The sequence below is a fragment of the Urocitellus parryii genome, chromosome 3 (assembly GCF_045843805.1).
Source record: "Urocitellus parryii isolate mUroPar1 chromosome 3, mUroPar1.hap1, whole genome shotgun sequence".
NCBI classification, from domain to species: Eukaryota; Metazoa; Chordata; class Mammalia; order Rodentia; family Sciuridae; genus Urocitellus; species Urocitellus parryii.
The window spans coordinates 198,582,590-198,594,872 of NC_135533.1; the positions used below are offsets into that span (position 1 = coordinate 198,582,590).

The window sequence follows — 12,283 nt, forward strand, 5'->3', positions numbered from 1 at the left end:
ATCTCTCTGGTCAGAGCATGAAACTAGCACCCAGGTTGAATCTGGCTCTAGATCCTGGTTAATGGTGCCCTCTCAGCCTCCTGTCCTCACCTGTAATGTAGGGGTATGTGATATTCATTTCTGTGTACCTGCAATGGTTGATGGGATAACTCTAGTGAAGGGCACTATCTAGGCCAGGTTCTGACAGAGGGCAATGCCAGGGGCCCTTTCTCAGCTCTGGCAGCCAGTTGGCAAAGTGGACTGAGGCCAAATGATACTCTGGAAAGGGCTGGGCCAGGGCCTAGTCCTTTTGGGCAGCTGGGTCCGGCCTACTTTGCAGCCATTTTGGACCTCTTTCTACCCAGAGTGAAATTCTATAGGCTTTAGGGGGGACCTGGTATAGGCACATCTGCAGCCATCCTGGGCTGTTTCCTTTGAGGGAATAACTGGAATGCAGTCCAGGAGAGCAATGCCAACAGTGCTCATGCCTCAGCCTCACGCAGCCCCATGCAGAGCACGGGGCCTCAGCTCCACTCTGGAATGTACTTTAGAGGCGAGGCCAGAATGTGGCAGCCTGGGCCACCCCACAGAGTGATGAGGGGGAGCATTGCTCTTATTCTCACTCTGATCATAAGACGCCAGGGAAAACATGTGGTATGGATGAACTGAAGCTTGCAGCCCTGCACATGCTCTTCTGTCAGAAGCTCCCCAGGCTGCCCAAGGCCACAGAACTGAGTAGAAACTCCTGCTCCACTACCTTCTGAGGACCCCCTCTCCATGGGTGACCCTGCCCCAGCTCTTTTTGGCTCACATTCCTTTTCCCTGCTGTGGGCTCTGGGCTGTAGCCCAAATGCTATCCAGCTGGCATCCAGGTAAGCAAATTGAATGGGAAGGCTGAGTGCTTCCTAGCCTTGGCCCTGGCTTGCACTGTGCTCCTGGAAGGCCCTTCCTGTTCACCAGAAAAGCCAAGTTCAAGGATGCCCCCATCTCTCTTCTAGCTGATTTTCCTGAAGGATATACTCCCTTTGTGAACATAGTGCCCTGGGGCTTTCTCTGAAGGCCCTGTCTGTCCTTCTTTCACATGGCTATTTCTGTCCCTCTTGGATGCCTCTGGGGACAGAGGTCCTGTTTTGATTCCTATGTTACAGGGCTCAGAAAATCCCAACAGGCTCAACAGGTGACTGAACAAACAGTTTCTCTTTTAGGGATCTCTCCAGGGAACATGGAGGTGCTTGATGTTCTGGATAAAGCAGGGGCAAATTAGCAGCATCCCTCAGAGCCAGGAAAGGCCTGGAAGAACACTCAGTCCAGTCCCTGCCAAGGGCAGAGTCTCACTTCCGCCTCCCCAGCAATGAGACAAGTTTACACAAGGCTAGACTTAAGGGGACACACACACTCCACACTGGGGGACTGAGTCCTCAAGACAGGACTGAGGTGGACTAATCCTGCAACACGGCAGACGGGGCAGGAAAGGGAGCACCAAACTAGGAGTTCTGGGTTCAGCTTCCGGTCACCAATTGACCTGGTTTCCCAAGAAAACCCTGGTGAGTCCTCCCATTATATTATGTTTTTGTTTTGGGCACAGAGGATTGAACCCATGGGTGTTTTACCACTGAGCTACAACCCCAGTTCTTTATATTTTATATTTGAGGTAGAGTCTTGCTAAGTGGCTGAGGGTCTCACTAAGTTGCAGAGGCTAGCCTTGAACTTACGTTCTTTTCCGCCTCAGCCTTCCGAGTAGCAGGGATTACAGACATGCACCACTACATCCAGCTCCTCCTGGGATGTTCTTGAGACTGATGCTGTTTCTAGTCTGGCTTGGGCTACCTGCCTCTGGCAACCCACTGGGTTGGCTTCCTTTCATAAAGCTACAATTTCTACCTCCTGGCTTTATGGACTGTGTGCTGGTTTAGTAAAAATAAGATCTGGGGAACAAGCCCCTATTCCCCAAATTTACTCTTATTCTGTAGATTTGGAGCTCTGCAAAAAGAAAGACTCTTCATAGTATGATTGCCCATAAAGAACAGGAACCCATCGGGCAAGGGTGAATTCCCTGTCCCTGGGGCAAGGTAGAGTTGGATCTCCCTAGTGAGGAGCTATAAAGGTGATGATTGGACTGTAGCAGAGGCCAGTTAGTCCAGGCCTGCCCTTCTGGTGCTGAGGTTCTAGGATTCCAGGGGCCTGAGGTCCCTCCCACCTGCCCTCTCTGGAGAATGAATCAGAGCTAGATCCACCCTGGGGTGTGGCCAGGGCATCCTGGCCTCAGGCCATAGGCTGCCTAACCTTCCTGATAGCAGCTCTGAGGAGGCTGCAGTGGTAGACAATGAGCCCCTGTCTCAGCAACAGGTGTGTGTGGGTGGGCCCTGGCAGAGGCACCTAGGCTCTGGCTCTGGTGGAGGAGGGGAGGCCCTGGCTGATAGCTACCTCATGCACTCCCCTGTACAGAAGAGAATTCATACCAAGGCTTTGTCTCCCAGCTGGGCCCTCGGTGGCTTGGCTCCTGCATCGGTGGACCCCTTGGCTGGCAGCCTGGACAGGGCTGTCTGCAGCTGAAAAAGCAAAGCATGCACTTAATGTTTAATTCTGCTCCACAATTGCACAGCTCAGCTGAAGTGCTCTGAGTGTGTGGTTACCTGTCTTAGAGGTTTGTCCTTTTAGTTCACTTTAGGATCATTAATGGAAGAATTCTCCTTTACTAACTGCTCTGTGATGGGAGAGGGTTTAATTGATTGCCTCCCCCACTCCTCAATTGAATGGTAAGAAAAGTTTTAGGCTAATAACTTAATAAATAATAATGCTATAGTCATAATCTGTCTCCAGGAATTCTATCCAGAGCCAAGGAGTGGAGAATAAAGGAATTATGGACTTCAGGTTATAGATGGGACAACAGAAGTAGAGACACAGAGATGCTGCCACATTGGCTCATGGCCTCATGGCGAGACTGCTGCAGACATCCAGACAACTGAACCTTTAATTATTTCTTTATTGTTCTTTGCACAAAGACCATACCCTATCTGACACTGTGAGGCATGACCCACTCTCCAACCTCTCTGACCTCATCTTGTGTCTGCTCTTGACCATATTCAGGCCTTCATTTTGCTCAGGGCCTTTGTGCCTGCTGAGCCCTCTGCCTGGAGGCCGTTCCCCACCTACCTCTCTGAGTCTTGAATGTATGTACCTACTCCCTACATGATCTCTTTAAGCAGCTCCCTTCCAGGCCCTCATCATCTTCTTGCCATGGCCATTACTCAACATGTTGCTCTCCTTTACCTCTGCCATGGTTTATTCGTAGTCATGCACAAATCTGTATTGGTCTGTCTTCCAGGAGGCCAGGAATCATCCTTCCCTACAGTCTCCCCCAGGGCCCAACAGAGACCTTACATGGTTCTCAAAAAATACATCACAGAAAAAAGGAGCTCTTATTCAAGGTCAAGTGTGATGACTGACATGGATTCTGGAAGGGTCTGGCATGGAACATAGCCTAATACTACCCCATCTGGTGTGGCCTGAGAAGGCCTCTCAATCTCTGGCAGCTTCAGCTTCCCATGTTACACTGGGAGAAGCTGTGAGGTGTCCCTCTAGCCTCTGGATCCATTCTAAATCTCCTAAGGGACCCTGAGCCATTTGGGCTGTGCCTTTGATTGACCATCTGTGGGATCATCTGTGGGAGGGCAGGAGGCTGCAAAAAGGAAGAGGAACATCAGCGAGACCTACTGATGGAAGGTCTCTGGCTCTGGCTTCTGATGAGCAAGGATCTCTGTGAATTTATTTAGCAAATGTTTATCTAGTGCTTACTAGGTGCCAGGCAGTGTTTAAGTACTTTATAATGTGAAATCATTTAATCCTCATAAAGCCTTAGAGTGGGTACAATTATTGCTACCATGTGACAGATGGAGGATGCTGAGACACTGAAAGCTTATGACGTGCTCACAGTCACAGATCTATCAGTGCTGGAGTTGAGAGCCACACCCTGGTAGTCTGGCTCCAGTTCTGTACCCTTAGCCACTCTGCCAGGCTGCCTCTCAATGGCCTGTGTCCCCTTGCTTTCCCTCTCTGGATGTGACAAAGACTGAGGAACTCACTGCAATTTCAAGCCCTTCAGAAGAACCCAAAGAATCTAATGGCTCTCTCTCTGGACCAGGGCACTAGGAGTGTTCCCCCCACCCCCCCCCACCCCCCCCCCCCCCCCCCGCCAAAGGAAAAATGACTTAGGCCCCTCACTTCCCGCTCCAGCTCCTGGATCCGATTGGTCAGCTGCTTCATTTTCATTTTCCCACCCTCTGACTCTGCCATCAATGCCCGATTCTTTTTGGAGAGTTCCACAATTTTGGTTGCGACTACATCTCCAGCCATACCGGCACTCCCTAAAATGAAAGAAATGGTGAGGTCAATTAAAAACACAGGTCTGCACATCAGACTCATGCCACACCTCCAACAGCACCAGGGTTTAAAAGCCAAAGTACTGGGAATGAATGGTCACAAAGGGTAGAGGTCCCGCAGAGTCACCACATGCCAAGGAACCCTAGGAAATGCAGCCACTTAGATTCAGTCTTTCCTCAGTTGTTCTAGGAAAATTGTAAGATCAGAAAGCAGACTTTTACTACACTGAGATTCCATCTCACTCCAGTCAGAATGGCAATCATCAACAATCCAAGCAACAATAAATTTTGGCAAGGATGTGGGGAAAAAGGCACACTCATACATTGCTGGTGGGACTACAAATTGGTGGAACCACTCTAGAAAGCAGTATGGAGATTCCTCCAAAAACTTGGAATGGAAACACCATTTGACCTAGTTATACCACTCCTAGGTTTATACCCAAAGGATTTAAAATCAGCATTCTACAGTGACATAGCCACATCAATGTTTACAGCAGCTCAATTCACAATAGCTAACCTATGAAACCAACCTAGGTGCCCTTCAACAGATGAATGGACAAAGATGTTGTGATATATATATATATATATATATATATCTCACACATATATACATACATACACACACACAGACACAATGGAATATTACTCAGTCTTAAATAAGAATGAAATTATGGCATTTGCCAGTGAATAAATGGAACTGAAGAATATTATTCTGAGTGAAATTAACCAATCTTAAAGAACCAAAGGCCAAATGTTTTCTCTGATATGTGGATGCTAATTCACAATAAGACGGGGGGGGGATAGTGGTACTTTGGATTAGACAGAGGGGAGTGAAGGGAAGGGAGGGGTATAGGAGTCGAAATAATAGTCGAATGAACAGACATTATTACCCCATGTGCATATATGATTACATGACTTGTGTAACTCTACATCATGTACAACCAGAAGAATGAGAAGTTATACTCCATTTATGTATGATGTGTCAAATGCATTCTACTGTCATGTATGACTAATTAAAACAAACTTTTAAAAACATTTTAAAAAGCAGAGTTTTAGTTCTGTGGGAGGTTTATTGCTCTTCACATAATCTCAGTGATGGGATTGTAATTCACACCCTATGATCTGTGATTTTCCTGTGTCCTCAAACCATCAGGGTGCAGTGTCCTCAACCCTCCTATATCTGCCTGGCTCTGGGCTTTGGCTGATGAGATGCCAACAGCTGAGGTGTGGGCAGAGGCTTGGAGAGCATGCGTGTAGTTAAGCTTGCTCTGCTCACATATGCCATCTCCACAAGAACAAATCCATGCCAGCTAGTTGATCCCAGGAGGAAGAGGGGCACATGAAACAAAGCTGAACCATTACAGCCAAGCCTGGCCTAGCTCAACCAATCTCCAATTAACCCCTAGATGTTTGAACTAAATAAATTATTTTTGCCAAATGCTGCTGAAATTATGTAGTTGTTTCTTACACAGAATTCTGTGGTAACATCTAATCAATATACATTCATACATTCACTCAGCAAATGTTTACTAGTTTCTACCAAGTACTTGACCCTTTTAGAGATTCAGGGGTGAATAAAAAAGACGGATGGGATTTACATTGTAATTAATTATCTGTAGGGAAGACAGATAATAAAACATCAAACAAATAAGTATTAGAAGATCTGGAAGGAATAAGTGATATGAAATAAAAAGAGAGGCTGAGCAAAGGATGTTAATGATGGGGTGATGCTACTTTACCCGGAGCAGCCAGGATAAGGTAATATGTGAAGAGACCTGAATGGATAAAGTAAGGAATCAAGCCAAGAGAAAGCAGGTTCTCAACTAGGAAGAGTGTTCTAAGTAGATACAGCAAGTGCATAGGCTTGGAGATGGGGGCATGCACGAGGAATCTGAGGAACATAAAGTAGGCCGCAGTAGCTGGAGGGCTACTTGCAGTGGGCAAGAGAAGTAGTTGGTGAGATGTGAATGGGGGGAGTTGCATGTTGTGAGGGCTGTGCAGAAGGCAAGCAGTGAGAGCTAGCCCAGATTGGCCACTGACTGCCTGGGTAGCCTTGGTAGTCACTTGTCTTCTTTGGAGTACAGTTCCTCTACCTGTGCAATAACAGCTCCCTGAATGCTTTTGACACTCCAGAATGTGTGACTGGCAGGTGTTTTCTCAGTTCTACTTTTTAAAAAGACCATGATATGCTGCAGAACAAGACAGAAGGTGACAACCAATGAAAAGCAAATGGTAGCCCTTGGTGGTTTTTGAATTACTGCAGTACAGGCCTGCTATGGGTAGTTAGGAACAGCAGCCCTCAGAACCTCCCATCTGCTGGAAAGGCCAAGCACACATCAGGAGAAAGAGCTCAGAACAGACCTGGAGCCCTGGAGTATCTGGAGGGAGACAGGAACTGCTGAGCATCAAGAGAGCACACTGGCTCCCTAGCTCCTTTAACAAGGGCAGGGAGGGGATATCAAGGGTCACTGGGAAAATCATCAACACTAGCAGTTTAAGAAACACTGTTGTAACACCAGTTTGGTTCTGGTTGAGACAGACTCAGCACACTCTTTCTTTCTCATTGAATACAACTAAAACCCTGGGACAGTATGTGTGAAGCCGCTACCTGAGGGCTCTGGAAGTAAAAGGCAGCAAAGCATACGGGGGTAGGAAACCAGACCTAGAAGCACAAATGATCCAGAGGGGAGTTTCTTTCCCAGGACTCAGGCAGCACAAATCCTAGAACCAGCCATCAGAAAGAGGTCAAGGGAAGCCCTCTTTAGTACAAAGTGAAGGAAGAAGAGCCTGAAGTGAATGAAGAAAATTATCTTTTGTTCCTTTTGTCTCCCAATCCTGTCTCCAGGCCAGTCCCACTTCTGGGGCTGTCCCCTTGTTGATAAATGGGGGCAGTAGGAAATGGGAAAGCACAGAAATGCTAGTAGCTAGGTAAATAAAATAGACTAATTTCATCTCTGTAAGTTTTTAAGACTTATAATGTTCATAAGCCAAAGCTTTAACAGTGATGGAATTACCAGTTTTGTAGGTGTAATTCATGTAAAGGCTGCAATTTATAAGTGGGGAGGGTGAGGGACCTATGTGGTGACAATACTTCTATGTTCCACTTGACGTGGTAAAACACTAATCCTAAATAGACTCTAAAAAGGTGGGTATGTATTTTGTAATCACTAAAGCAATCACTGAAAATCCAAAGAAAAATAGTCCATCAGCTGTCAGTAGCCTGTCACTTGTGGCTTGGTTTAAAAACATGAACTGAACCAGTCAGACCTCTCTCTGGATTTAAGCAGTCCCTGTTATCCTGATGAGGCCATCAAGGAGTCTTGAGAATTGGCCAAAGCAGCTTGTGGCAAAGGACAATGGACAAACCCAGAAGGAGGGAGCAGCCCAGGTCCTCCCTCCAGGCTCTGCTGGGATGAAGATGGGTCTCCTGCTCCCCCTGGTGCCCATCAGCTTCTCGACAGCCTTGCAAAAGTATAAGCAAGCTGCCCCTGGAGCAACTGAGTCTGAAACCAGGTTGTGTCTATCCTCACAACACAAAACTTATCTACAGGGTTTTTGTTTTAGATAGAAAAGGCCAAAGAATGGGATATGCACCAGGGATTTTAGGAGATCAAATTCCTCTTGTTTTTAAATTCAGCACTGACTGATCAGATCTTAGTTCTGAGCATTTATTTTCAAAAGCAGAGAGTGATGTTGGCAGGCGCTGGGTCAGCTCTGTTGCTCTCTATGATTGGTAATACCTACTTTCTGGTATTTTGGCCTCTTGGGAAATGTTCAGTGAGTGTGCACATGACAGAGCAAAATCGGGACCAGAACTCCACCAAATCTGCAGGGCTAAGGTCAAATTTATATAACCGCAGGGCCAATGTCCTGCTCACACCCACAGGGTCAAGTTCATCCCCAGCCCAACAAAACCAAGGACCACAGGGCCAAGGTCTCCACCAACTGAGCCAAGGTCCAGCATAGACTCTGCTGAGAGAAGCTGGGTCCCAGGAACTTCTCCCAGAATGACCAATGTCCTTCCTGGAAGCAAGGCAGATGCTGTAGAGTTAAAGCCTGCTTCTATTGGGCCTTCTTTTTTTTTTTAATTTTTTTTTTTTTTAGCATTTGGCGGACACAACATCTTTGTCTGTATGTGGTGCTGAGGATCGAACCCGGGCCTCACGCATGGCAGGCGAGCGCGCTACCACTTGAGCCACATCCCCAGCCCTATTGGGCCTTCTTAAACATCCTTGACGTGATGTTTGAGCCAGAGCACCAAGGAGAAACAGATCCTAAACAGGCTGTGAACATGATGGAGACCCTGGCTGGGTCATCCACATTGCCTTGATGATTGCCTACTGCCTTTGCTGCCCCTACTGTTCCTTGGCATGCAGGCCTCCCTGGCTGCTCTCTTCTTCTACCCTCTGCCTCACTTCCAGAATTCATCTGGACAAATGTCACCACAACTGACTCTTGGCACTATTTCTTGGGCACCTGCCTTCTGGAACCATGCTAAGTCCCCTGGACTTCAGGGCAGGACTGTTGCAACAGTGGTGGAGCTACCTGTGAAGGCAAGTCTGTCCTCTTCTATTTTCTTTTTGAGGTGCTTGATTTCAAAGTCCCTTTCCTTCAGCAACTTATACAATCGCCCGTTCTCATCCACCGTTTCTCTGAGCTCCTCCCGAAGTTGTTGGATCTCATCTTCAAGCACCCTGTGAGGCAAAAGAGGAATTACTGCTCCTCCCCAGGGGCAGGTGGGCAGGGATAGGGCCTCTCCTGCCCAGGCTTGTGGTACTTGGGTACTAGGTGGTGATAAGAACTTGTTTGCACAAAATAGGAAAGAGAAACTAATGAAAGACTTGAGCAGATTTTAACACCCTGTTCTCGGATCTGAGTGATTAAGCAGGTATTCCCCACATGAGTGAAAGGAGAATGAAGGTTTGAAAAACATTGTTTATTAGTTGGCTTCAAGACACTGATATAAAACCTGACTCAGGAAATTGACACAACTTTCAAGCATCCAAGGGATATGCATAAAAATGAATTGTAGGCTGTAAGGCAATCTGAGCAAATTCCAAATAAAGATATCAGAGAGATAATTTCCCCTAATGGCAATTGACTAAATTAGAAATCAATATTTAAAAAATTAGCAAACACCATCATATATTTGGGACTTAAAAAACCTGAATTATATATTGTATTATGAAGCATTTAGAATTAATAGACCACAGAAGCTATATCAAAACTTGTCAAAGGCAGCTATAATTAAGGCTATGATTTTCTTTCAATTTCTTTAGCTGCCTTGCAAAAGTCTGGATATTGTTTTAAACACACACACACACACACACACACACACACATCAAAAAGGAATTTTCTAAGTCTTAGGTTGAGGCTAGGTTTCCAGGTTTTAGGTAAATTTGACAGAAAATTAGAACAGGAGGTTGATTCTGTATATTCCAGATTGTACTGGAAAGGTCCTTCAGAACTCTAAACCACTAAGAAACCTGTGATCATGTGTGTTAGGCACAGGACAGACTTCCTAGAGACAGTTGCTAGCAAAGTTAATATTTTGTAGGTTACAGTAATTATTAGGTAACAGTTCTTATTATTATTGCTGCTGCTATTATTATTATTATTATTATTATTATTTTATAAAAGGTTCTAGTCTCCACGAATTTCAGTTTCTCTGGTTTGGGATAGATCATTTGGAAATAGGTCTGAGGTTAACTTGAGCTTATATATAGGAGTTTTATGTTTTTTTCCCAATTACTGACAATTATTTTTTTCCAACTGACATTTTTAAGTAGGTCATTTAAAACATGAGAAATCATAAAAAAGTAAAATTTGAAGATGGAGAAAAGAGACTCTGGGAAAAATCAGAAGCAGAGACAGCTCAACAACGCTTGTACTTTTTATGGCAAAATGATTAGCAGAAGATTTTGTATCAATGCAGTATCCTGCTTCCAATAGCCTTATAGATCCATGTGTATCTGTGTAACACTGTTGAATATAAAACACACTAAGAAGATTCTGGATACCTTTCAACTTTTCCACCAGCTGTAAAAAAGCCAGGAATCTACCAAGAGCTTCTTTAGGACAGGGTGTGTTTATGCGTTGCTACATGTGAGGAAAGGAAAACTGGAAGAGCAGAATGGTCCTAGATGGGATTTGGAACAACGATCATATAAAACCATCAGTCAGCCAACCGTTCTTAGAGACACACACAGTTTTCACGAAAGACTGTGAAGGAAAATCCAACGAATAAACCACACCTTTAATGAGTTTAAATATGTTCCCTTTGACTGTAAAATGATTTTTAAATACATTTCATATTTATTTACGTTTGCAGGAGCACAGCTTTATCAGATGCAACAGTCTTTAATAAAAACCTCTGTATCAAAACCACTTTCAATTTAAGAGGCTACACTGGGTCAAGCTGAGCTGCTGGATGCCTGAACCTGTTTCTCCCCCACCACCCCTACCTTATGTAATGTTCCTGGAGAGGTCAAACTTGCATTTACCTCTGCTCAAAGATGTTTTTCAAGTTTTGCTCCTCTGTGTGGAGAAGGCTGAGGCCATCGGAGATCTCCATAGATTCTTTTTGGTCGTCATCTCTGCTTTCCTTTTCCTTTTCCTTTTCCCTCTTTTTCTCCATCTGCTGCTGTAACCTTCTGTGCTGCAGTTCCTGCATCGCCTTGAACTGGAGCCTCAAAGTGTCCTGTGAGCCTTCGTCGGCTGCCATCTTGCCTAGGAGTCAGCAAAGAAGCCTAAATCAAACTCCACACTGAGTACTCAGTACACGGTCAGCCTTGTCTGCAGCCTGGAGTTTGTTGTTGAGCTTTGCCTGTGTGTTCATGTGTGTCCATGCAAATACTCAGGAGCCCCATTGCCACTTTGGATCACCTGAAACTCAAAGCTGAGCTGAGCCTCCTCCCCCAGCCCTGGACTTGCCACCAGACTGCACATGGCATCAGGATGCTCCCCATTATGCAGATATGATATTTGTCTGTCTCTTAGGTCAGTGGCTCTCAACTCTAGCTGAACATCAGAATCTCCTGAAAGGTCCTAAAATAGAAGAATGCTTGGACCCTTCCCCAGATCAACTAGATCCCAAAGTCTAGGAATGGAGCTGAGCATCATGACTTCTTTTTCTCTTAAAATTGAGGTATAATTCACACTCAGGCATAAAGCCTGAGTACACAGCCCAGTGAATCCCCCAGGTGTGTACTTCTGTGGTGACCCACTGCTGGGGCTTAGAAAATAAAACCTCCAACTATGGTGTTTTGGACCTGCTGAGTTGAAAATATTTCAGAATCAAGGTCTTTCAGGCCTATTCCATCCCCTACTCCCATCTCTTGGTCTTATTTCTCCTCCTTAGGCACAGGAAAGGGCTTTTGCTGAATATAGTATGTCACCCTGAAACTCATGTTGAAATTTAATCTTTGTTGTGAGGTACTAGGAGGGTAGAAACTTAGAATCTGACTGTGGTGGTGTTTAAAAGTGAGACCTTTGAGAGTTGATTTGGATTAGATGAGGTCATTAGGGTAGAGTTCCCATGACTGAATTCTAGTAGCTGTATAAGAGGAGGGAGAGAGACCAAAAAGACACATGTATACACATGCTCCCTATTTTTTGCCATATGATGCCCACAACCCCTCAGACTCTGACAGCGAGAAGCTCATCACCACAGCCAAGCACAGTGGTGCATGCCTGTAATCACAACTACTCCAACTACTCAGGAGGCTGAGGTGGGAACATTGGTGAGTTTGAGGACAGCTTAGGCAACAGAGCAAGAGGCCATTACCAAATACAGCCTCTCAACCTTAGACTTCCAGCATTGTGGGCCAAAATCAACTTCTTTTCTTTATAATTCACCCAGTCTGCAATATGGTGTTACTGGCAACAGAAAATGGACAAAAATACTTGCATCATCCAATAGTTAT

The 12,283-nt window shown here is 45.4% G+C and overlaps 1 protein-coding gene across 1 annotated transcript in view; it reads right to left on the reverse strand.

Annotated features, from left to right (window-relative positions):
• Ccdc13 (coiled-coil domain containing 13) overlaps positions 1 to 11,082 on the reverse strand; it is a 37,781-nt gene extending 26,699 nt beyond the window's left edge. The window contains exons 1-4 of the mRNA XM_026408107.2: positions 10,862 to 11,082; positions 8,904 to 9,052; positions 4,201 to 4,343; positions 2,439 to 2,528 (exon numbers count right to left, since the gene is read on the reverse strand). Coding sequence (XP_026263892.2) covers positions 2,439 to 2,528; positions 4,201 to 4,343; positions 8,904 to 9,052; positions 10,862 to 11,082 — 603 coding nt within the window. The remainder of the gene's footprint in view (positions 1 to 2,438; positions 2,529 to 4,200; positions 4,344 to 8,903; positions 9,053 to 10,861) is intronic.
• Between the last annotated feature and the right edge of the window lie 1,201 nt (positions 11,083 to 12,283).